The sequence below is a fragment of the Necator americanus genome, chromosome III (assembly GCF_031761385.1).
Source record: "Necator americanus strain Aroian chromosome III, whole genome shotgun sequence".
NCBI lineage: Eukaryota > Metazoa > Nematoda > Chromadorea > Rhabditida > Ancylostomatidae > Necator > Necator americanus.
In genome coordinates this window covers 12211588-12238417 of record NC_087373.1, presented here as the reverse complement: position 1 = coordinate 12238417, position 26830 = coordinate 12211588, and the positions used below count along the sequence as shown (strand labels likewise).

Below are 26830 nucleotides of genomic sequence, written 5' to 3'. Positions count from 1 at the left end.
GCGTGCTCCGTGCCGGCCGTGCTCTCTCGCCTCGGCTTCGTCGTTGGACTCAACGACCGCGCCGATCGCCACCGCCCAACTGTCCTTGTGTGAGCGTGCGTGTGTGTGCACCACATGAGCGCGCCAAATTTGATTCGAGTTTGTGTGTGTGTGTGGCCCCCGACCAAAACGATCAGCACCTTCCGGCAACCCGCGCTCCGCCCCCGCATAACTTACGATCTTTCGCGTAAGGTTAGTTCGCTTCTTCCAGTATATTTTTCTCTGTCGTACAGTAATTTTTCTGGTAAAGGAACAAGGTTGCTACAGTTCTTAGTTTCGGTAAATGTTCCGCGTTCTTTTTGTTTCTATAAGTTCAAAGTTGTTTTAGTGCCGGCCTTTGGTTTCCCGTATTAAAGTTTGTTGATTTTCGTCGTCATGTGCATTCGCTGAGATTTTTGATCTCATACTGTTCAGAATTATTTGTTGCTGCTCAAAACAATTTGCGAACAAACTTTCTTATTCCTCTTTAGCTTTTTATTTGGTACTGTAAAGCTAATTTCAATCTTTTTAATATCAGGAGGATCCCAGAAATACAAAACGAGTTCTGTACTTTTGTCTAACATTGATTATACCTTGACACGTACTGGACCTTCTTGATGTTTTCCAGCTGGTTTCTGGTTTACGTTCGTTTTTTTCTAATTGGAAATCAAAATAGCTTTCTTAATGTAAATAGTCTAAACAGCAACTGCTTTTTCTTGTCGAAATATTGTTTTGTTCTTGTTTTCTCACTTTGAGTACTTGAAACCTTCGTTCAGTCGCAGTTACCATTCCTTGTATTAAAGTAGTCTCGTGGTGGGAACTAAACAACACTCTTTAAATGTGAAATTTTTGATCACATGAATGCACTCTTCGATAATTTTAGGATTGTTTCGTTACAATAATGGGATTGTTTTCGTTTTATTCTCATTCAAAGAAGATTCCCCTTAAGATCTTTTGATGTTTACCATGAAATTGTTTCTTTTCTTTCATTAAAAGTAGTCAGTCTTCACTCTTCTATCTTTACAACATCGATGTAAACAACAATGCTAGTAGCAAAATAACAGGTTGTTGCGCTGCGATTTCATCGCTTTCCACCTCTTCTAGTTCTAAAATTCTTTCCTTTTTTACGTGGCCAAACGATTCGTCTTTGCGTCATTTCATTTTTATTTGAAAATACGTTTATCTATCATGTGACTAATTTCCAGAGAGCACTTGGTTTTTCAAGCACTTGAAATGACTCGCTTCGTTTGCAGATTTCGCTATTTGCTTGTGTTATGAAATGAGAGTTCCATTTTGCCGTTTAGTTCATGTTAATTTCATTGCTTATTTGTGCCCTATTCGGTCTGTTTCTTGGAATTCTTCAGCTTAATCCAGTCTGCTTTAATATCATCTTTTTTCTTGAGGTGAAGTCTATTCTATATCTCGTGTTGCTTTGATAAAGCGTTGATAACTATGTAGCATGAGTTTGACGTAACTATGTAGTGTGAGTGTAACGCAGTTTTTTCAGTTGGACACGATAGTTTCTTACCAATGGAAATTTCCAGATGTCCTAGAATGTTGTTAAAATTTGCCAGGGCTACGTTACCCACTCTGTTTAGGTTTAGAAAGAAAGAATTTATTTGGAATTGTAATGTGCTTCCACGGGGAACTGATGACTAATTTTTATGTTAGCAAAAATAATGCCATTTTTCTTCAACATCACACCTTGTGGATTGTTTTCCTCGCTGCTTTTCTAGCGCCTACAACAATTTTTGTAACATATTTAGTAGCTATTTTTAACCATTTGGAGAGTAACGTACAATTGCTGTGATTGAAGTCACTTTTTTACTCGTTTAATGCTAGCAATTACTAAAACAGTAAAATTTTTCCAATTAAAGGTTCACTTTGTTTTCTGGTTAGTTATCGTATTCATTTCACCATGCATTGAGGGTTTCAGCATTTATATGAATCTTCTTCATCTATATATATATATATATATATATATATATATATACATATATATATATATATATATATATATATATATACATATATATATATATATATATATATATATATATATATATATACGTAATGTACTTTGTTAACTGACTCCACAAAGCTATTGATTGTTCTAGTCATTGCGTAACGTGCGTTTTCTTGATTTGAAAAACTCCTCTGCATACGTTTTCGTTTTTTTAAATCTTATTTCGTATTTTTTGTTGCACTATAGCCACTGCCATAAAAAACTGCTATCAAAGTAACGAAGGATGCGTACACTCATTTCTTCGGAGCCCTATTTGAATTGTTTGCTAAACCGGTTTCTGCATTGCGCACATCATTCTATGTTAAAAGAAGGGAATTACAAGAGAATTCTTTGAAATTTCGTTTTTTGTGGTAGAGTGAAATTTATACATGTACTTTAGTTTATTGTAATGAGATTGTTTCCCTGAAGAACAACGAAGATTCATCGTCGATAGTTCAACCGTTCGCCTGTGGTGTCGTAGTTCTCAAATCAAATACGTTAACTAAGTAAGTGCTTTTTTAAGTAAAAAATGATCAATAGTTTCCTTCTTATTTATCTATATAGCGTCAAAACTCGTCCAATTAATGATTTTCTACGCAAGATTCTAGATTATCTTGATGTTTTAGAGCTCAATGCTTAATTCCGGTTTCCGTCCGCCAAGCAATTCTCTTGAGAAAACCCTATGTGTGCGGAAAAAAGAGAATAGATCTGGATAGATTTAAATGCATCTAATCGTCATGGCCTTGTGTGGGTAATGTCATGCAATTACAATTGCAAGCGTTATCATTACTGCTTTCGAAATAATTTTCCTCCTTTTAAGGGAATACGGTAAGTAATCGAGAAGTTTGAATGGCTAAAATGTTGCGTAATGGTGCTAAACGTATGAATGATGCAAGTTACAGTGTTTGTTCTCGCAGTTGCGCAAGATGACACATACACAAACAATTTATATTTTTTCATTTTCTACCGTAATTGTTGTAGCTACTATTGTACTTTATTATTCATTTTCTCCTTCTGATCCTATCTAATATTTTTTGAGGATACTTCTCTTATGGAACTTACATGCTGCTTTCAAGTCAAATATTTGTCAACGACTTCGTCCAATTGTTGTTAATAGGACAAGCCGAAGAGTGCATAGAGGAATTCATTTTGTAAAAAAAAAGTTTGCATGTAAATTACATTAAGAACAAAAAAGTATGGTTTTGCTGTCTAGACGTATTTACATCAGTCAAGTGCTTGAATGCTGCACTTTCTTTTTCTTATTTCATGCACTCAGAGGAATAACTTCTTAATGGTTTGCAAAACTTAATGTGCATTTTATCTGTCACTAGGCAACTCAGTGAGCGTGGGATTAATCCAGAAACTATGGCAAAATTTCGCAGCTACAGCTTTCTTCAGTATGTTAATTACGTGACATTCCAGATGTTCAATGGCTATTATTTCGACACAGCTGAACTCGTACATATTTTGATGAGGGTTTTTTTCCTGCATTCTTCGTATGATTTACCTCTTAACGATGTTTTTATGTGCTCTTTCCACTCATCTATTTCACAATTCTATGGCGCCATTTCATTGAATTTTGTTATTCGTCGTCGTTTTTTTTATTTGTCTTTGTAATTGTTTTTCGTTACGGTGTGTTCTCCTCATCCGCCCGTATGTGGCGTTGTTCTGTTCATACAAACTGCTCACGAATTCCTCTTACGTCGTCTTTTATTTGCCTGCGTTCTTAGCTAAATCGACGAGTTCCGCTTCGAATTTTTATGTACGACGACCTTCGTCTCACACTCTTCCGCTCTCTCTCTTTCTTTCCTCTCCACTTTCGCACTCCTCGTCCCTCTATGTCTTTTTAATCTGCGAATTCAATTTGAAAGCGACGCATTTTCTTCAAGCGGCTCTTTCGCTTCTACACTCAAAGTGGCTACTTTCAGATGTTTCGGGAAGAGGATGTGCAAATGTCGAGTTTACCAGTAATTACCACCGCCGGATTTAATGGTCTGATCAATCCAGCTAGTATTCTCAATGGTGCCCGAGAGAGCAACGACGCTGGCGATACAGATAGACAGTGCTCGACTGACAGGTCGATCTCGGCCACTCCCTCACAGAGCGGAGACGATCAGCACCAGGCAAGTCCTCGTTTTTGAAAATCTTATATGTGTGACACACGAGTCACTTAGTCAAGTGAAAAAACACTGTATTCGACTTGACCTCCACGCGTCCTTTAAACGAGAAAAGGTGTAGTGGCTAGAAATGTGTGAAATTCCTACGATTCCTACGGTCGACGATACTTTTTCGCTTTGACTACCAACGAGACATACCGAAAATAATGACATTCTCCTCGTCACAAACAGAAATTCTTTTGATGTTTTTATGAATATTTACCTTTTTATCCTTTCGAAAGTGCACGTATTTGCATTAAAACACTTGGGTTTGATAACCCTCTCTTTTGCTAATGTTATTTCCTAACCTGTCACCATTTTTTGCTTTTGTTTTGGAGAACTAGTGCATACAGATATTGCGAGCATGGTACTGGAACTTATTGAATCAGTCAAATAAATGACACATGCATAATCCTGATCAAAAAAGCTCGCTCCAGTAAGATTGTCATGCCCCCACATATTGCTGTGATTTCAAAATTTATCCACTTTGTGAAAGGCTGGATTTTGTTTTACGGTGCTCCAGACTACAGAAAGTGGAAGTCAACGGATAGTTTTGATTGTATCGTTCAATAATACATTTACTACGTTGTTATTGGAGGGAGTGACATTTAAATTACTTTGTACTTTTACATCATGTTTGTGTAGACAGGAGAACTTTTGTACTTTTTTCATTTTTCAATGTTTACGTCGTTGGATTTTGTTTTCTTTTTCCTTTAAGCCTACTAACACAACTTATGCTTTGAACAAAACTTATTGCTGTCAAAGTTGCTCAGAGCATCTGAATTCTACTTCATGTATTCTCATACGCTCTTTTGTAGCACTCCGATTAATCTATCCTATGTGTATTTAAATTCATTCTTCCAGTTTCCTTTTTTTTACAGTATTTCTATTTTCTCCTGAAATTTAGCGAAGAATTCGGTTTGCGACATGTCTGAGTTTTTTTTTATCCATCCATCTCGACTTCTTGTTGATTGTTTCCGATTTGTTCGTCTTTCTAGAAGTTCGGTTTCTTCACGTTTTATTTACTTTAATGTGCGCTCCAGATAATCAATCAGTTCTGTGAGCTTAGCTATGAACGTTTCTCGAAGATTTTTGTATCAATAGGACCTTATTTCAAAAGCGTCAGCCAAAAATTCTTCTTAGCTGTTTTCTTGCGACAAGTCTGGAGATTCTCCTTGAATCTAAAGAACATTGAAAAATCCCTTGAATAGTATTCTTTTTGTTCCGTTTTCCTCCCGTTAGTGGCATCAAATCTTAATTTTCCAAACATTCTCAATTTTTCACTATTCTGAGAGCATAGGTTCTGCTCGCGTATCCTTGGCATACGACTGTCTGACTATTTTTTTTTTGGAGTTTTTTCTTACCCGAAATCACGGCATGATGCCGCTGCACGTCCTTCGAACTTCTTGCCGTTCTCATTCATCTATTTTTCAACTTTGTCCACCTGTTGTTTTGTATAAATGAAGACGATCGGTATACAGTACTCATATGTGCAATGCAAAGCTGACAAACGTCGAACAGGATTTTCCGCCTCAGTTCGGCGGAGTCGACGGTTCATACGTCTATCCGTCCGTCAATCAGTTTGAAAGGGTTTATTTAGCGATCAATATTCATGTGTAGTTGGCATTTTGGAACTGGTCTGGGGACTACGCGCACTTTTTCGCTCTGACTAGGCACTTTTACACTATTAAACCGAACTGCCGTGTTATTTTCATGTCATCGGGTGAAATTTCATTGAAAAGATTTTAAATTCAGATTTGTGTAGGAACGAGGTCTTTTTTTCAGTTCGAAGAAAAAAAAACTAGTGGAAATTTGTGTTTTCCTAGCGTAGCGCACGTATGCAAAGTGTACAGCTGTTAGCCTATTTGTTAATCGAGAGAGCAGCACAATAAATCTGAATCACCATTCTACATCAATAACGAATAAATGCGGCATGATTCATATTTGTGCAAACTATTTGCGATAATAATAGTTTGTATTGTGTTGAACGAGAGAGAGGGAAGGAACGAGAGCGATAGAGGAAGAGAGAGAGCGGGGAGACGGAAACAGAATGGAGATGAGAATGCACTTCAGAAAGCAGTACTGCATAGGTTGTTCGTCCCCTTTGTAAACCTTTGTAACCTTTGTACCTTTAGCTTTGCTTTTCATCTGATTTCTAGTTTTAGGGTTAGGACATTTGGTACTGATGAGGGTCACACGCCCCAGTATATCTGCTGCTTCATTTCTTTACATTTCTTTTTTTTTTCGAAAAGTTTCTAGAAACTCAAAAAATATTAACAGGCGGAGTTTTTGTTCGGAAATGATCTTATTAATTGTAAAAAAAAACTTTGCAAGCCATAAATGTCTTGCAAATTGCAAATTAATTTCAATTGCGAAGTTACTTTTTTTGAAGGAACTTTGGGGTTAATGATGACGTTTGTACATTTGCTAGTTGCTGACCACATTTTTTTTTCACCAAATTCCTATAAAATCCAGTGATTTTCAACCAGTTTGGAATCTGAGGATTTGGATCGAAATATTTTTTTGTGTTTGAAAAACAATAGAAAATCCTTTCGGTCCAATGAACACATGCGTATTTATGATTGTGCACTTTTCTTTCGGTGCATGCGCGTATATCATTCATTCATCTCCAATCCGTGCACTATAAAACACAATTTGACCCGATAACAAGAGAGTTGCATAAGGTATTAATGAAAATGGACCACTGACTACTGTAATTACGATTGGCACAAGCAGTCTTTTTTTCCAAATGAAGATCCTCCATTTCGTTCAAAGATTTCGGGCGTTTCCGTTTTTCTTTGTGTTCGCTTTTGTGGCTCACTTGCAGAAACTCGACAAGTGCATGACAGCAGAAAAATTATTTCCGTTACAACTTCCTTGTTGCGTAATCTCAGGGCCGTAAAACATTGTACTTTCTTTATTTACACTTTTTCAGTGCCATGTTTTTGTTTATTTTATTTATCTACGTTCCTTTTATTTTTGGTCACGTATTTTTCGAGGACTTGGATGAAATCACCATTTTGGCTTGGTTGTTTCTAAAAATGTTTCTGTGAAAGCAAAGTTTTTCAGATTTTAAAGCTCTGAAAGTTGTTTTTTTTTTTCAAGACATCTTTTACGTAAAAACAGCCTTGGTTCCTTCCTACAATATGTAGCACGAAACGTGAAACCAAGTTTTTTTTTCTTTTGGTTTTTGTTGTTTTCCAGTTGTTTTGTTTAGTTTTTATATCGCTGGTTAGTTCGTAGTAGTTTATAGATTTTTTTCTAATATTAATATTATGATTTTTTTAGTGTGAATGTTTTTTGGAGGTCTGGAAAAGTCTTCATTTTTTCTGACGAATTTTTAGCTCTATGTTTAGTTTGATTATTTCATCTTATTGTAGAATTCCGAATGTAAATGTACTCGTTTTATGCAAGGTGTTTTTAGCAAGCTATTGAGACTAGAGCTCAGAGGAACAATTTATTCCTCTTTTCATTTTTTTCCTTTCTGATTTTTTTTGCTTCTTGCTTCTTGCCAAGTGTATTTGGATCGAACACAGATTCTATGGATTGGAAGTGGGTTCGGCACTGTTCTTGTTTTTCTCGTTTTCTCTTTCATCTCACATAATTTTGGCTTTTTTAGAAATAAGTCCCCTAAATTTTTTTTCCTCCGACACTAGTTGGAAATAACCGTAATACGTTGTACCGAGTAGTACCGGTTAATCCGACCCTGTTCTCTTCGCTCATCATCCGTTTCATTTTGTCCTCTCACTCGCAGCACCGAAAAAGCGATGACCGCCCCTCAACATGATTTATATATGTATGTACTCATGTTAATGTATAGTTATTATGCAGCGCACGATGTTTCAATGTGTTGTCGGTGTATTTCAGATCCGATTTTCTATCTTGTCCTCCTCTCTTACTCTAGGAAGAGATTCGCATACGGCTCGTTAAATGTTGAGTTTCGAAACGAGTTCTCTGCCATCTCGAACATCTCCTGGTGCTCCCATGACCATCTGGTATCTCTAGATCTTCTCAGCGTGGTGTGAGAAATAATTGTAGATTGCGTTTTAGCGATTTGCCCTTTGTCAGAGAGTTCAATCGAGCGGCCGACAAAATGAATTATGTCTGGTTTAATTCAGGGTTAGGAAAGCGAATGGAGTCGAATTTTTGCATTAAATTTATGGGGTTCGCCTTACGCTAACCTAACACTGAACGCTTCACCGCTCGAACACTTATGAACTCTTTTGAGGACCATTTATTTCACACACACACGTGTCTGTTTTCAGTGTCACCACCGAATTTTTAGATAATTCCGTTACTGAAGTAAAAGAGAACGTGAAAAAGTAGCTGTATTAATAAATATGCAAATGAAAGTAATTTAAATGTTGGAATCAAACATTTTTTTCCCGCAGCTGTGGGAAGGACGAATTTCCATCTATAAAACCGATGTATGACATCATTTGAATCTTCTTTTCTTACAGTGTCTTAGAAGTAATCCACTGCATCAGAAATTATTAACTTCTAGACGTTTCTTAATTCTTTATTTATAGTTTTCAAATGGAAATCGATTTAGTTCTTTTTTCTACAGATATAAAAATGGTTTATAGAAAAGTTGTAAATACAAAAAAATACATATTTACATGTTCATAGAAAAATGAACAGTCTTAATATACATGTGGTGTGAAATGCATAATTCTCTACTTACTAGTATAATTTTCATGGGCGGTGGAAACTAAGGTTAGCTTTTTTATTGTAGTAAGAATCCCGTATCCTAGGAAATTTGTCCAATTTTCTTTTCCTTTCTCTGCTCTTGTACTGATATGTTTTCGAAAAAGAAAAACCTCCCTTCTTACTGAGCTGCGAATTTGTGAGTACCGCCTGAGTAATTTTCACCAGTCCATAGTCGGTGCCAGAATTCTTCAACCAGGCGACCGCAATGCGTGTGCCGCAACACGCGCCATTTCCTCGCTTGACATGTATAACCTCTTCCTTCTCTCCTTACCCAGTAGAGGACGCGTTTTGATTCGCGCGAATATGAAAACCGAATATGTGGTTTTTTTTTATCTGAAGACAATTGGAAATGACTACGAATAATGTGCGGGAAATACAGCGAATTGTTCAAATGGGTGCTTTTAGAATTTCTAAATAACAGCACATTTTCCCGCGAAATTCTTCTGTTTTATAATTCTAATACAGTATATAATGGGAGTGTTAATGGTTGGTTTTGATTTGACAATGAAAAATGTAATTCCACTTGCACAATTTATGGTCTCACTTATTCGAGATTTTGGTGACATTGCCTTTCTTTCGATGAGCAACACATAACCAAGAATAGGGATTGATGTAGAAAATGGTTTCATTGAAAATTGATTCAGCACGTTTTTTTTTCACCTCGATCATTATTTTCTTTCGATGTTTTCATACCGTCACTGATCTGCTTTTCCTGTAGAATTCATGAAATGTTATGAATTGTTATGAATTGAATTATGTACGGCGAAAGCATGTCATAATAGCGTGCAACAGCCAATTTTATAAATTTAATATATCTAAGGAACAGTTTTCCAGTTCACATCAATTAAACTCTGCCTTCCAAGACCATAGTTTGCATCGTGTTTTTTCTTCTTCACCTATTTGTTTCGATTTTTGAGTCTGCTTTTTTGTTCACTGAGTGTTCTTGGGTTCTGATTATTTTCTTATCCATTTAATTTTTTTTAAAGGACAGATCAGCTAGAAAAACTACTGGGAATGTTTTTCATGCAAGTATTTTTTTCGTCCTAAGCATTCTAAACGGAAAGTGCACTGTAGCGATTGACGAGCAAATGTTTGCACGATTTCAGGATTTGGACGATGATCCGATGAGTGGGATGATGGTAAATGGATCCACCGTCGACTCCACCTCACAGCAACAGGTCACGCCTCTGTCATTGTCACAGGAAGTGGCGGAACTGAAGAACAACTTTGTTTACATATCCCATCAGGTAATTACAGGCTTAAATTTTTACTTCGGATCTGAAGATTTTTCGGATTTCGTACTTCTGATTTTGGAAAAACTGTGGTACCGAGCCCCTCTGGTATGAGGAGGATATGCTGACGTCGTACGAAATTTTCTTTGCTTCCGCCTCACTAATTTATCGGTGTGAGATTATCGCGTGCGCAATTGTCGTATCTGGTCGTACTGTAGTGATTTGTACGCGGTCTCTGTTTGTACAAAGGGAAATATTTAGAAAAGACGATTGCGTTGAGTGCCACAATTTCGAAACCATTCGCTATGGAGGCAGTCGCTGCTCATATTCATTCTCTCGCTCATTCGCGCACCACTATAGCGAGCAATTCGAATCGAATTTCACTCTTTGGATAGCTATAGGGGGAGTAGGTGTGGCCCAGGCCAAACGTTGAAACACTCGCGATGAATGACTCATGCGCTGTAGGTTTGAAAATCGCTGGAGGTTCAGCTGAAGGGATGAGTGCGGAGAGGAGATTGGACTTGGGTTGATTTTTAAAGGTCAGTGCGATGTCAAATCATCAGGCGACTAATGTCTTCGAAAAAAAGGGAGATTATGTTGAAAAAATGAATTTTTGAAATGAATGAGAGAAAGGAAAGCTCGATTACTTTTTTCATGGTTAATAATGCTGTTGTTAAAACTATATGTTTCGAATACAACAGTGTCTAAACATTTAAATTAATACATATGAAGAGCTGTTATCATTTTCTTTTTTCTTAGTAGCAAGACAGGTAATTTGTGAGTTATGTATACATGAAGTTTGTCTTATGATGGTAATTTCTTTGTCTTTCTTATAATGTTAATTTTCCTGTCTTATATATTTTTTCCTATCCTATAATGTTAATTTTCCTGCCTCTGGCTATCGAAGATTTCATGTATTTTATTATCTATCCAATGAACCGTTTTTTCTCACTTAAGAGGCTTTAAAAGAATGCACTATATGGATGGCACTCTTCAATTTTCTCTATTCGATGAAAAGAAAATGTGATTGTAAATGCGCCACATTTCAATATTTAGGCTGCTATTTCTCCACGGAGCCTCGTTATTCCCTAAAAAAGTGACAATTTTTCGTTTAAAAAATCTAACAAAACGAGTTTATGTTTAGTTTATTCATTCTGATTTGTGGTACAGCAAATGAGATGAATTTCGTATTAATTTGCACGCTGGTCACATTTGTAGAATCTCCTAGTTAAGCCATTTTCGATTACATATTTTTTAAAATTATCTGCAAATGCTATTTGTTTTTGTCACTCTTGAAATTCGTTTGTCAAGTTAACTGATTGTTATGTCTATCTTTGTGAGAGCTTTTTCGAAGAGATGCTAAAATTGCGATGAGAAAAGAGTAATGAAGTGAAAATTAGCCAAAAGATGGAACAATCCATTCGAAACCCATTCGCAAGTTCGGAAGAGAAACGAGATTTATTTACGCAGTTTCCAAATCTTATAAATCTGAAGTCACATAGGAATACGCTTTTTTCTATTTCATTAAGCTAGTTTTTGCGAACTTACAGTCGGTGGATCTTCAACGGTAAAAAAAAACCGTCACTGCTGCGACGTGATTATTGTGGAGATCCGAGTTTGATGGTTTTGTAAACAAAGGGGAATGTTTTCTGTTTTTCTCCTTTACCCTTTGTTTTCTGCGAAAGCGTTTGCGATTCTTGGAAAAAAAATCCGCTATTTAACTATTCAAATGTCTGACCCCATGCTGAATATCTCCTGATGTTATATTAACCACGGAAAAAAAATGTGAAAAATTGTTCCGAATTTTAGATCCATAACCACTGTTCAGACAAAGCAAGTTGCTAGAATTAGAGTACGAGGAGTTTTTCAAAGTTAGTGGTTGAGGTGAAGGTTTAGGGTGAAGCAACCTTTAAGAGGATCCAGGAGAAAATTAATGTGCCATCGTGGTTTACAATTGCTTCCGGATCATATGTTTTAATACACAATAAGGCTGAACCCCGATGAACATTCTTTGAACATTTCAACAAAACAGGATTTGGTCGCCATTTTTCAAATTTTCTTTTTTTTTCTCTGAACGAAAGATGAATATTTTGTTCTATTCTCTGATGTTATTTATAATTATCACTTTAAGATCAAAAATTCAATCGCTCAACAATGAACAGTTTCTTATTCATAGGGGTTGGCTAAAGTTTTTAATGTTTTTAATGCGTAATTATGAAGCCTATAAAGTCCTAATGCCCTAAAGGTTATAAAGTTTTCATATTCGTTGTTTACCCACTCTGTAAAGGGTCTGCATTTAAACCCGGACTGTGTATGCACATCGCCATTTGTCTTTGTTTTCGCATCGTAAAGCGCGAGCAGCTATTCAAACGCGATCGGATGAATTTTGACGAGGGAGCACTTTAATTTTTATGGTTGAACGCTGAGCGCGCCCCTTCTAAGGAGATTTAGCGTTTTGTAGTGTAATTCTAGTGCGTGGACATTCATTTCATTAATAATTGTATGTCCTTGATCCAAATCGCAATCGTACATCCCTCGTGCACGTTTGCCTATTCAATTCTTTTCATATTTCGTTTAGTGTTTTTTTTCTACTTCGACTCCGATGCCGAGTCTGTCATTTTAGAGGCGAACGTTCACGGCAAAACTCTTTCACAATTAAGGGGTAGAGGTCTGATTGAAGACCATTCAGGTGGACAATACGATTTTCAACTATTTAATCGTCTTTTAACTCAAATGTCAAACTATTTCAAGGAGTGTACATCTCAAAATTTGAGTAGCAACGCTAAAAAAAAGACACTTGCCGCATAGTTCTTGAATTCTCTTTTGAAAGTTGAGCGGATTCTGCCAAATTCGATTCAGAAAACGTTCCTAGGGAGCCTTATAGATCCTACACGATTCTTTCCTCGGGAAACTGCCAATGAATCCAAGTTAGTATAAGTGGTACATGTAAATCATTGAAAAGTACTTAAGTACAATTATTGAGCTTGGAGCAGTTACTACAACGTTTTTCTTGGTTTTTCTGAGCGATTAAAAAAACAAATCAGTAGATTTTAGTTCCTGATTTTTTTGGAGACGTAAGAACGTTAAGCAGTTAGTTTTCTTTCTTGATTCTAAGCATTCTGCTTTAATTTTTGTTTTTGTAAAAGTGTTTTTTTTACCGCTGAGTTGTTCACTAAAAAGGAAATACAGAAAAAAGATTTTGAATTAGCCAACTTTTGTTCCGTTGGAGCAGATGAATTGGACAAATAAAAGAAGTGCTTCGTTTGGCGGAACTTAATGTGGGTTTCCGAGGAAATTTCTCAAATTAAGAATCTCTTTGAAGAGAGTTTCTGTTTGGGATTTCGCAAGAAACACAAAAGAACAAAGATCGGAGCGAGGACAACAGCAATTAACAAATTAGGTCTATCAATTATGTGAGACGTATGATTCGAAATTTGTTCCACACAAAACACCTCACTATGCCTTTCTGTATGTTTTTTCAGGTCTTTTTGCCGCAATTGAAAAGAAGCTTTACTGCTTTTTGCGAGGACCAGTTAATACTAGTTAGTACGTTTACTGAGCAGTGTCTCTTCAACTAACGGACGCTTACTATTTGGTTAAAATTGGCTTGTAGTTAGAAATCCATGACAAAAACGTTATTTTCAGTTGACTTTTGTTTTAAACGTAGGCCCCAGCGAATTCGATAACATCGCAATTCGAAATCTTATCAAGAAAAGAGAAATTGCGAAGCAGATCTAATTTAGCTTTGCTTATTTCAAGCGGCGAAGCTTGTTTTCGATGAAGACGAAGTTTTGATTGGCTCTCCATGTGCTTGTCCGTTTGTTACTTCAACGCTATGACGCGATTGCAACGAATGTTTCTTCAACGAAAAGCAAAAGACCCTTCGTTGCAATCCTCGCCTGCTCCAACATCGGCCTCATCGTGTACGCTGCGTCTCTCATCTCGCTCTTCGACTAATAAATGTTATCGATCGAGGGTTTAAAGTATTGCAAGAAACGATAATTGACAACAGCCTCCACCACCAACTATAAACAACATTTTCGTGTTGGAGTGATGCTGATGGTGGGTAGTATCGAATGGATGGGGGAAGGGGACGAATTTAGGAATTGTTCGGGAGCGAGAAGTATTGCGCGATTTCTGCCCGGAAAGTGCAAAATGGTTTGAAGACGCAATGTCCAGTTCTGAAAAGACCTTGAGAACTGTTCACGTTATATGTGGGAGCCGAAATAATAAAAAGGCAATGAAATCGTGGACAGAATGCTTAGGTTGTTAGGCAGCTAACGCGAAGCGTTCGTAATTGAAAAAATGAATTTTAAAAGAGATAAGGCAATTAAATTGTGCAATGTATAGGAAAATAATGGAAAAGGAGAATTGAATGACTGAGGCCGGACACATGCAAGGTGGGCATGCAGAAGTGGACAAAATTTAAGAGTTTTCAAAGAGAGGACTGTTGATTTCCTTGGATTCAGTTAATGTTGTTCACTTTCCGCTACATTAAGTAATTTCATGAAAAAAAAGACGACTTCCACTCATACCCAGTTTGTTTGTTAGTAGTGTTAGGGTTGCTGGCTTGAACTTACCCGATTTTCAAGTGAAACGTGAAAACTTCGACGAGAAGAGTCGTTCCCTTTATAATGTAAAAGCAAAACGTCAAAACAGTGATAAATAAGAGTTAGGGAGAACAAGGTATGAACTGTGCAGCAGAAAATTTAATTTTTCGAAAAATTAAGGGCAAAACGTTTTAGAAAGCCTGATGCTGCTGGATTTCCTTTGACCGAACCCCACAGAAGTGTTTCAAGAAAAGGTCTTTCAAAAATGTGATGAATTCAGTTTTTTTTTTCGCAATTTAAATAGGACTGTAATTTTGAAGGAAACTGTTGCTTTCACTGTTATGGTAGTATCGAATGGATGGGGGATGGGATGTTGTGAAAAGAAACCTATCAAGAAGTTGGTTGTTCTTCCTAGAATTTTATCCAAATAACACGCTTTTTTTTAAAAAGTAATAATTGCTACAAAACGAACGCACATTTTATGCCGTAATGCTTCTATGGCTTACTAAAAACTTTCTGGATGAATGATGTTTTAATCTGGTGCACTGCTCTAGTTTTGTTTATTCAAGCAACAATCATACCTACCTATATTTCTATTTCCCACTTCATAGGAATTAGTGGATGTTTTTGTTTTGCAAGAAGTTATTTCCTATGTATGACTTGATTGGTTACTGTCATACCGGTCCAGTAAATTACCGCATCGAAATGATGCGAATATAGTCCATGTAACGTTTTATTACTCCGTTAGAAGAGAAGAAAAAACAAAAATGTTTTAATAACAGTGCGATAAAAGTACATGGTAATGGTAATGGAAAAAGACAGGCAGACGAAAATTATACATCTCGCAAACAGAGGCTATAATTAGAAGATTTCGCTCGGCGAAATGTTCAAGAATTAAGCCAACGTTTGAACTTAAGATGTACATTAGGGATCATCGGATAGTCGGCGATTTTGCCACTTATTTGATGAGTTTCTCCGTCTTGTTCTTTATCGGTATCGTGAAAAACTCAACCCACACTACTGCTTAGATTCTCGCTTCTTTTGAGAGAATTTTGTAAGCTTTTCTGTAAGGATATTATGAAAGCGTTTTTCACGTTCAGTGCCACTTTTCACTGTTCCTTTTTGAGGTATAATTTTTCCCTTTTTTTGATGGAAGTGTTGGACGAGGTTCTTTTTTTATTGGCTCAAGAGGAGGGGAGAGAATCGACCACTCCATTTAACTTGACATGATACCTCACCTCATTCTGGAATTTCTTCCATTCATTTTTTTTTCAAATCATGTTTAAAAGATTTAATGCATCCACCACCCTTCCACCTAATCAACTTCGTCGTCTGAAGGCTGAAGACCAAATCACCTTGAGAGGGTCTGATAGATTGTAGACATTGAATTTCTCGTGTTTTTCATGTCCATGGCCCTAAAAAGGATTAATGCGAAGGTTATCTGGATGAGAATAAATACCTTGGTTTGTCCTAAATCGCTTGAAACGTATTGTAAAACTTAAAATGCAAATAAAGCGCAGATTATCGTTGAACAACCCGAAAGATATTTGAGCGACATTGATTGAATCTGTAATTTTTTTGTACAGTTCAATCCTTAAGGATAGTGGTGGTTCAGTCATCCAGGAATGTTCTGAGCATCAATCAGCATTCTCGTAAACTGTTGTTCTCAGTTCAATGTGTAGCTATGATGTCGGTTTTGGTAATCCGATCGATAGCTGCTCGTAGCCGTCTTTATCCCGACAAATTGCGGTCTCAATATTGAATCGGCAGGGAACACCGTATCTTTTCCAGTCTAAAGATGATAAACGATTGTGGTAAGGTTTTGCCGCCAGAAAATTCGAAATCATGGAAGTGAAAAGTAAAATTCACCCTCCTTCCCCTTACTTTTCCACCTCGCTGCCTACAACACGATTTTTTTTTCGTTAATTGAAATACAAACTGATTGGTTTTCTTCGTTGGCATTACAGAAAGGGTCTTATATAATACACAACTCGGAGTGGAAGTGTTGTTCCTGGGGAAAAAAAAACATCTTCCCATGTTTTTTTTCGCCTTATGGTAAAAAGAACGAAAGTACACCCATGGTGTTAGAGGCTGTACTCACTGAGATGGGAAATGTTATTAGCTTCCTCACTCAAATTTTTATTCCAATTTTGACTGTACTAATGGATTTTTTCTGTGCTGGGATAGGTAAAATTGCGGTAAAAAAATCAAACAGTATAAAATTGCGTTCATAAGGAACAAATGACTGTTACAACAAAACTTCGTCGAGTTCTTACGTTTTCTTCTGTGGTGTGAAGGTATGGAATTTCTGCTGGCACTTTTTCACATTCTTCATTTCAGATGACTCGAATTATGCGTTCGTTGCATGTGACGCCATGCATGTGCGACACATGTGGTCCAAAGCACAACTCGATGAACGACACTCGGCCGAAGGTCAATTTTCACCTCATTACGCTTGCCTAAGGCGGCACATTCAAGCCACTACATTATATGATACTAAAAAAGCAAATTATATGCATTGGGATACTGTAGATGTAGCCGTAGATTTGTCCGTTCTAGGAAGAGGTGTCGCATGTGCTGTCTGCGATTTTTCCCGGGGCGACTCCACAGCAGTTGTCAGGCTTAGCTGATTTGACAAAGTTGAACCGAACTCCCGTTCCACCACCGCAACGGATGGGAGCTGGTAAATGAATTAGTTCAAAATCTCCAGAACATTCACAAAAAAGGAATGATTTTCAGGATACGCCGGTCATCCTGGTGGCGGAAAGCTCACTGCTGCACCTGCAGACAGAAGAGTTGTAGCCGAATACGCTAGAGCGTACGGTGGCGCAGCTGCAGCGAAACGATTCGGCATTCCACCACCTGTTTCTACTTACTATCAAAAGAAAGATGGAAATAGTGAGTAGTTTTGGTGTTTCACTGACCGCAAAAAAAGAAAAGGAGCGGGAAAGGGAGCGGAGACGTTTTTGTTCCGCTATTAGCAGAGTGATACATATGTCCCACAAAACTGAATCAAAAATCCAAAGTTGAGTTCTGAGTCATAATACTAAGGTTTTGTGCGGATTCGAATGAATTCAGCCTAGTTTTATTCGTTCTCAAAAAATAGTTCTTGCAAATATATTTTATTTTTATGACCTTCAGCCTTTTGGTTCGGCTGGAAATGGGTCCTTGTTGTGTGTGTAGTGGGATACTGTGGCCACAATTGTAACTAGAACTAATCTTCGCACGTTCGATCCCAACTGTTATTATAACCACAAGATCAGAAACCGCTTTTCTCGTAAATAGAATTAGCTTCTCGGCGCATTTCTTTCGTTCCTCTTCGGCTACAAATTTTCTGTTCGGCTATTAGCGTATCATATCCATCTCTCTCTTCATATTGTCACATAAAATGCCTATTTCAGCGATACTTGCTGGCGCCGTAACCGCATCACCTGGACCATCATCGGAAGGAGAAGCTGAAGTTGTAGCTCAAGTTCAGTGTAATCCAGACAATAATATTCCTACTCCATCTCAACTGAATCCTGCCTCACTCCCTAGCATCAATAATCCCATGTCTGTACTTCAACAGGTCAGATTTAAATCCTTTAGTTGAGTTTTTGAAAAAGATTTTCAATTTTTTTATTGCTGCACAATATTTATTATTTTTTAGCCTCCCACTCCAAGCGCTCTACCTTCCTCACAACCTCAAGCAGCTGTAGCGGCAACAGCTTCCGCACCACCACCTGGCCAAGCCGCTTCAGGAATGTTCACGCCAGCTATGGTGGACATGATACGAATGAACGCAGCCCATGCGACGGGATCTCCTGGTTTCTTGCGAGGACGAGGACGAGGACGACCGAAATTGATTGGTACGTTCTAGATTATTTGTTAGAGGCTTGGCGAAAGAGAATAAAAGGATCTATTTTTAGGTGATGAATTGGACGCTGATCTTGTGGATTACATGGTTACGGTTAAACAAGCTGATCCACACGGTCATTTGACTGCATCACAAGCGCTCATCATTGCTAAACAATACATCCTTGAGAAGGTACGGTTTTTGTTTGTTTTGTGACATCATACTGCTCTTTTTCTAACGCTTGCGCTAATAGAAGTAATTCTATCTTCTATTATTTCATACTTTTTATTCCTCATATTACTTTATTTTTAAATTAGCTGCATTAGGAACTTTTTATTTGACGTGTTTTCTCTCTCAGTCTCTGTCTGTCTGTCTCTCTATCTCTTTTCACTGCTTTATTCTTATGTCTTTGTTGTGGTCATTACAGCCTTAAATTTAATTAGCATAATTCATGAAAACTCTTCATTTTTCTGTTTTCTTCCTCTTTGACTCTTCAAAAGTCGCCTTTTTAGGCACCAGGGCTACTGGAGGAACACGGAGGCCACGTAAAACTGAAGCTTACCTGGGCGATGAAGCTGGTGTCAAGAATTGCTGAGAGGCAAAAAGTTCGTATGGTTTTACTTATTTTCCTCTGTAGATTTTCCAGCCGTGTCTATTTTTCTAATCAAAACGTTCTTCGCTTAACCTTTTCCATTTAAAGGAAATGGAGCTAGGCTTGCCCGCTGGCAGTCTTTCGAATATGGGCCGACATCAGCTGAATAGTCTAAACAATTCGTTAACTGGCGGTGGATTTATGGCAGACATGATGACTCAGAATATTCTAAGTCATCATATGATGATGAACATGAACTCACAGATTAAACAGGAACCGCCTGCTGTTGGTGCCGTAACGGAAGAACCGAAGGAGGAAATGCAACCGACAGGTGATTTTCGGACATGATTGGGCTTTGATTTTGAATTAGTTTTCTAAATATTTCTGTTTTAGTTGGTGCTCCAGAAATCCTTAGCATCAAAGAGCTGAATTTGCCATTCCTCAACAGCCTTTTCGGATGTTCAGATGAGAATTCCGGGGTAATTGAGGGTGAACTACCTGCAGATAATGATCAGGAAATGAACCTCACCGGCACGGCCACCTCGAATTGAGTAGTTGCCATCGATGGCTGAGGTAGTAGTGCGTAGATTTTCGTAATAATCTTATCTAAGTTTAATAACTTTTTCTCTTTTTCCATTTTCTAGCGCATTTTGCGTGTTTTATAAATCTCATTCATTTCACCATACATATATACGTATAGCTCGTCATTTTGTTCGTTGAAGTTTTTTTTCTACTCTTTTTAATTGTCACCCCTCCTCGTATATTTTGTTCCGCACTCATTTTCGTCACTATGTATATTGTTTGTTTGATTTTTACGTGTTCCTCCCAACATGCCACAGAAGAAAGCGCTCCTCTCGTAAGTATGTGCTAAATGAACGGCCACGAAATTCGGTAATATTGACACATACAGTACTAGATCTTTTCGCCACAGTATTCTTATTTGTATCATCAGATTTTACTATTTCCTACACATTTCAAGTTGTTCTCGCTACGTTGCAGTAGACTTCATATGAGTCAGTTTTGTTCACTGTGATGTTCTCCTCACAGTAACAAACCGGGTTTACCGGAAGAGGTGAGAGTAATGGGTGAATCCGTGCAGTGTTCGAACATCGAACCAATCGATTTGATCTATTCCAAAACAAAAACGAGAAATTTCTGGGAAAAATCCATGATTGTGGCAATCTTACTGGTTCCTCACCACAAATGAACTTGCATTCAATTTGCTCACTGGATGCTTAAACTTTTATTTTTCCACTTTGACATTACATTTTCTTTTAAGTCTCTTCCTTTCGAACAGGAAAAAGGAATAAAGAGAGTAATGGGATAGAAGTCTTTTTTTTTTCTTAGATTCCATCCACTTATTTACTTGTGTTTTGACCGGTTTTCCACTTGAAAACAGTTTTCAACCGTAGTCGACATTGCTTTAGTAGCTTTTTTTTTTCTAAAATATTTGATATACAAGTTATCAAAGATACGGCAATACCGTCTGCTTTCTTGTAGGCATCAAAAAAGTGTAGAATTCCAGACATTTTTCTACTACTGCACGGATTCTACCCAGTTATATATACATCTACCTCTTCCATGGAATTTCCGGAAAAAAGATCGTAGAAGAAACTTGGAAACTATAGTCTCTTTCTCTCATTCTCTCGCTCTTTTCGATCAACAAACCCTCGTGCTAGTAGCATTGCCCGCATTGTCTTCCACAAAATTGTGGCTTTATCAAATCTCAGATTGGCAGATTTTAACCAGACTCATACTTATTACTTTATTGTTCCCATTGTTATATTTTTTCTATGCTCTCTATACATATTTTTTTACGATGTCTTCTCGGCGAATGTTTTAGTCTGTTCGAGCTCTCGGCAATGCCCAGTTTTACGTTATATTTGTATTGTTGTTGTTTCGCGCGCGCACATACGACGCATATACGTGCGTACATATACGTACGTACGTACGTATATACACGCATGCACAAACCACATCATCATCACTTCACCTCTCTATCTCCCGCGTCTTTATTATCTCCAGTTACGTGCAATAAAAACACTTAGTGTACATTGTGAACGCTTCATTACACTCCATTAAACGTTTATACTTATTTTCGTAAGGTGTAGCAGTGAAGGAGGGCTCTGCTGGAAAGTTATCTGCAAAAAAACTCGACAACCAACCAACAGTCAGTGTCAGTTCCGCTTTGGGCAGGGCTCAGGCCCATTTTTCGGAAGCTCATGCATCTTCTGATGTTTACGTCAGCTTTATTTTTGTTTTCTTTTTTTTTCTCAGCCCTTTCTTCCCAGCAATTGATGTTTAAAGGATTCCAACACCAACACTTATTGTACAAGTCACAAAGATATTTCATTGCTGCACAGAGAAGGACATAAGAAAGTAGGTAAGGGGATGATCAAGGGTCCCAAGGTTAAAAGAACACAAATTATATAGGTGACAGCAGGCTTATCATGAGCCGGGATCAGAATTCAATTCAGATCCAGCAGAGGCGGTGTGGTTCAGTAGCGATAATTGACGATATGACGTAAACGATTGTAGGTAGTTAACGCAGCTGGACGAATTGTTCCCACCTCTGACTGAAATACCTGATTATTCCATTAAAAAAAGAAAACAAAGAAATATATGTGTAAAAAATACGTTCCGTTCATTCTGCAACGATAAATTGATTGAAACCCAGTGCAATTAGAAATTAAATTTTATGTGAAAGTGATCTCTGAGCAATTTATTCTTCCGTATACACATTTCTACAGGTTCAGATTTTCTCTGGTGGAGATTCTAAGTGTTTTACGTGAACTTCGTTGCTTAAACGAAAGTGATTTAAGAAATCAAATTAGAGAAGATTTTCCAGAAACTTCGTTAGCCACCTCAACGATCTACTACTTTGGCTGTTTTCAGGTGGAAAAAGTGAGCAAATAGCAAGTAGACGTTTTCTAACTTCTCTGTCATTCTCCTTTCTTTTATTTTTATCTGAACGCTCCAAACGAAAGGCTATTATCGCAATTCACGTTTTAATAATTTATGACTTCATGAATTCAAGAAAATTTATGGAGATGGAGGTGGTAAAAGTAAAAGAAGGCTTCTCTTCAGAGGAGGTAAAAAACTGCAAAGTTGTTATTTTTCTCTATTTCTCGGTTGAAAAGAAGTCTGGAAGCTTGCTCCGTATCGTTGGACGGATTTAGTAGTGATGTGATTTTTTTTTGTGATGAGACTTTATTGTTCTAGGGAAACGTTTTGAAAAAAAGCTCTTTTACAAGAAGAAATAATAATTTGCATCCTCTACGAAAGAAATGTCGTTTCAGAGCGTCAAAGCAATTCTTGTTATTCGGTTTGTTTTTTAATTTACTGCATTTTAATTAAGTTATCTTCATGAAGTGAGCTCGAGCTTTCGTGCACGGGTGTCTTCCTTCTCAAAGCAGTTTGTAGTGTTCATATACTAGGGACTGAATATCGCCGAGTGCCACGTGGACACTGCCGTTGGATTTCGCCAATTTTCTGGAACGTTTTCTTTTAATTTGCAAAATAATTTTTATACTTCAGTCCATGATCAATGTAGATCAAAACGGAAACAGACTGACAAAATGATTGAAGCCAGTTCTAGAACGACACCAAATCAAAATGACGCGAAAAAATTAGCTTCAAAAAATTTAACCATTAAATTTTACATAGCTGGACAAAATAAATAAATCGAAGGTTCCATCTGTTTACTGAAAAGCAATAGTCGTTGCTTTCTTCACACACATCTATTTTCCGAAAGGAGCTATTCGATAGAGGCCTAACGGCTTTCGTACCGGACCATTTATTCTGTTTTTTTTTGGATTTAGCGAGGTTGGCTGTAGCGTAGTGCTAGGAGATCCCGCAGTATCTACATGGTTCATCACCGCCGCCTCATGCCAGTAACAGTTTCTTCACATCCCAGGATCGATAACTTGGCAGTAACAGATCATTTTTGAGATGATAAAGGCACTGACTTAATATATCGGGTGGTCCTCGGTAACTGTACAAGTCGCTCATGCGTCCGTACACTCCAGACAATTTTTAATTGAATTCGAATGCGACGTAGGCGCATCCGAAATGTTTAAGGCCGACACTTTATCCTCTTTTTTCTTTACAGTAGTAATTATCGTAGTAAATGATGTGGGGAAGAAGGGGACTAGTTCTGTTTATAAACATAGAAAAAGAGGATAAATATTGGAGGTAGTTTGAGATTTTCAAGTCAAAGCCCAAATCTATTCATCATTATAACTAATGCATCATTATAACTAATGCAGGGGAGTAGGATTATTTTTTGAGGATTATTAGCGTCCGCAATGTATGTAGTTTAATCCAGGAAAAACATTTATCTAATGTAGGAATTAGGGATTAAATGATTTGGTTGGAGAATTGTACCAAATCTAGTCTAAATGATTAAAACAAGTGGAAACATTTGTTGGGGACAGGTTTTGCGTTAAGCTTTATTCATTGGACTTTCAGTACACATAATATTTTGTAAATTATATTTTATTTTTATATAATTTTTATTTTCACATAATTTTTCTGTGAGAGCTTATGGAGCAGGAATGGATATGTCTTCAAAGAATTATCATTATCACACCTGATAAGTGCCTTCTACTCAGCCCATTATTTTATCTGCACTAATTTTTCGTGCTTGGTACGTATCCATCGTGCGAAAAACGTTCTTGCCGATCTCATCTCAGTACTGAAAGTTTTTCAAGGATAGCTAGAATCGAATAAAGAAGATCTTCATCACAAAGGCGAACATTTTCGTCAACCGCAACCCTCGATCTTTCCATACAACAAGACAATCCAGACCTTTCATTCCAAGGTTGACGCATCGCGACTTTTGTAGAGTAGATGTTCTCCGGACGTGTATCTACTACAACATATTAGACATAATTGGTGGAAATTGGACAGAAGCAAAAAAAGCCTAAAAAATCCTTATAAAAAAGTCTAAGAAATCTAAATATCTAATAATCTCACGGAAATGATACTTAAAAGCTTCGGACAACTGTAAAGCACTGCTGTTTTCATAGCTTTCAAGCTTTTCTTAGCTTTTAATTTCCTAATAGCCCAGGTAGTTTTTTTTGCTGTTCAATAAATACGAAATTTTGAAAAGGACAGACCATTAAAAAAAAGCTCCATTAAAACCTTTTCGGAACTGCTGTAAAACAGAAATGGGTAAAGTTTTTCCTTCAAATTTTACGTCTATCGTATCAGTCAGCGTAATTGTGTTGCAGTGGACGTGATGATGCAACGCGTGGACCGAAAAACCTGATAAGAACTGCACATATTTGTCTTATGCAGGAACTTATGTCAATAAGAGCAAAAAAAAAGTGGGGAAACTTCTTTTTTGAGGGAACTTTGAGAAAAAGACTAAACTATATTACCGTGCTTTATACTAGTCAATGGCAACAGTCGAACATTGAAGGGAATTTTCTTGCCAGAAAAAAAAAACCTGGAATAATTCGCTATGGTTCGACATTAGTATTCAATATTTCGTAGTTTTGAAAATTTTCTAAAATTGTTATTACTGTACTGGTTTGCATTGTACTGAACTTATGACTTATGGAACAATTTGAAAGGAACTAGTACAGTAAAGACAGTTCAGCTCAAAAAAAGAGAGCAAAGATGAATAAAGAAATATTCCAATTCTGAGAAGTATTATTATTGATAACTTACCAACGAAAGAATAGTTCTCGACATACAAAAGAAATTTGGGTGGGTTGTACAATTGAATAATTTAATCTTTTAAATTTTTTATTCTTTTTTTTTCGTGTAATTTTGTTTTGCTCTTGCTCTCGAACCGGTTTCAGTCATTTCCCTCAATTTTTTACGCAATGAAACAACAACGAAAAAAAAGGTGAATGCGCTGTCGTTATTGTTCACTCAAGTGACTAATTCAAAGTAATTATGACATTTAAACCCAATAAATCAATTAGAATCGATAATTGATCGATGAATTGAAGTTAATCAAATGAACTTTATGGTATTACACTAAGGTTGCACCAGTTTGGATTCTGAATTGTGAAACTGAGTCTTCGTCTCATCTTACCGTAGAGTAGGCCTAGGCCTGTTCTTATTTATTTAATGGATTTGTCTTCATGGGTCCCATATATCCATTAATATCGTTGTTTTCATCAAAACAACATCGTTATTACATCGATCGGTTGCATGAGTTTCTTCTATGACAAAAAAGCTATTCGATTATGAATAAATTGCTGAAAATCCTTTTTGTTTATATTCATAGCGGGCTCTTTGCATTTTTGATTTCATATGTTGATTGTGTGTATGTATGTATGAATGTATTGTGTGTGTGTTCGGCACGGCACAGCACAGCACCATGGTTTGAATTCTTGATTATTTTTCCATTGTCACGTCCTTTCTTCTTAACTTTTCCTCGTAACAAAACGACCATTCTGTTTACATCATCCAACAGTAAAATTGTGGATTTAAAATCATATCGTAGAGGCAAAGGGAACGAACGAAAAAAAAAGAGAAGTGCATGATCGCGCCAGCGCTGCAATCATGTTTTTGTTATGTTTTTAAGGGCATTTGTTCCGAATCGGATTATACTGCCATTCGAAGTACTCAAACGACCTTCTGGGCTCTAATCAATCTGTTATTAGAGCGGAGGGAAACACGACGACGACGCATCGGGCAAGGAGCGAGGGAGGGAGGCAGGGAGCTACGGCCTCGTCGAACACGGGGACAGATGGCTAGAGAATTTCGATAATAAAGAGGCATGTAAGGAGTCGAAGCCGAAACACAGCAGATGTTCGATGTGTACGGACCGATGATGGGGACTGATTTGCATAAACGATGATTTTATGATGATTTTAGCGACGATTATCCAATTTGTTGAACAATGAACAAGGTTCTGTCACCATTTATGGATTCGTCTTTTGAAAATGGAATGAGAGAGCGGGGCAGTGAAGTTTTTTTCTTAAAGGCAGCATACCACGAATCTGAGGTGGTGCGGATTTCAGGTGGAGTATTTGCACACGGGATAGTAGATCATGGAGAGGGATGTGATTCCTCCATTTCTTCCTAATTGCCGTAAAAAACAGCTCGGAAGATGCGCTCGTGCACAAAGCTGGCGCGCTCCAATCGAACTCCTTGCGAAAAATAGTGCGCCGGAACGCTCGAGGCCGTATCGTCCGGGCCGTTTTTTTACGGCAATTAGGAAGAAATGGACGGAATCGCCCTTCTCTCAATAAGCTACGATCCCGTATACGAATACTCCACCGGAAATCCGTACCACTCCAGATTCGTGGAGTGGTGACTTTAAATGACAAGGATTAGTGGTGTGACGTTCGCAAACAGGACTCTACTTGGGTTCAATGGTGCAGAAGAACCAGGAAAAGGTGCACAAAATAACAAAATGACAACAATGACAACATGACATGAATAGAAAAATCAAAATGTAATATGATGATGGTTTGGAAGGATGATAACATCCAAAATATAATGTGGAAAATTTCCTGGATTCCTTGGCTCAAGAAATCATAAGAGTCAAAACAAATTGCTCCATCACGAATTTTTAGACAATAATTATTAAGTTTGATGTATGTCCAACATCAATTTTGAAAATTTGTTGAAAAAGAGCAATAATCACGCACATACATATGTTAAAGAGAAATAATGGCAATGGGAATTCTTCTATTACCCATAATGAGAAAATTTTTATCGCTTTATTTTTTGAATTACAAAAAAAAGAATTGTTTGTTAATTACAT

General features: G+C 37.3%; 1 protein-coding gene across 2 annotated transcripts; it reads left to right on the top strand.

Annotated features, from left to right (window-relative positions):
- Window positions 1-114: 114 nt before the first annotated feature.
- RB195_009350 (uncharacterized protein) lies at window positions 115-19649 on the top strand (the record flags this gene model as incomplete). 2 transcript variants are annotated; one of them, XM_064189870.1, is made up of 12 exons in its annotated part: window positions 115-231; window positions 3952-4146; window positions 9996-10136; window positions 17012-17104; window positions 17231-17354; window positions 17411-17569; window positions 18073-18239; window positions 18321-18519; window positions 18580-18698; window positions 19019-19111; window positions 19207-19429; window positions 19492-19649. In XM_064189870.1, 12 exons carry the CDS (start codon window positions 115-117, stop codon window positions 19647-19649), a joined length of 1788 nt encoding a protein of 595 aa, XP_064047453.1. The 2 variants fall into 2 exon arrangements, with proteins under 2 accessions (XP_064047453.1, XP_013300062.2); XM_013444608.2 differs by lacking the exon at window positions 115-231.
- Window positions 19650-26830: the final 7181 nt, after the last annotated feature.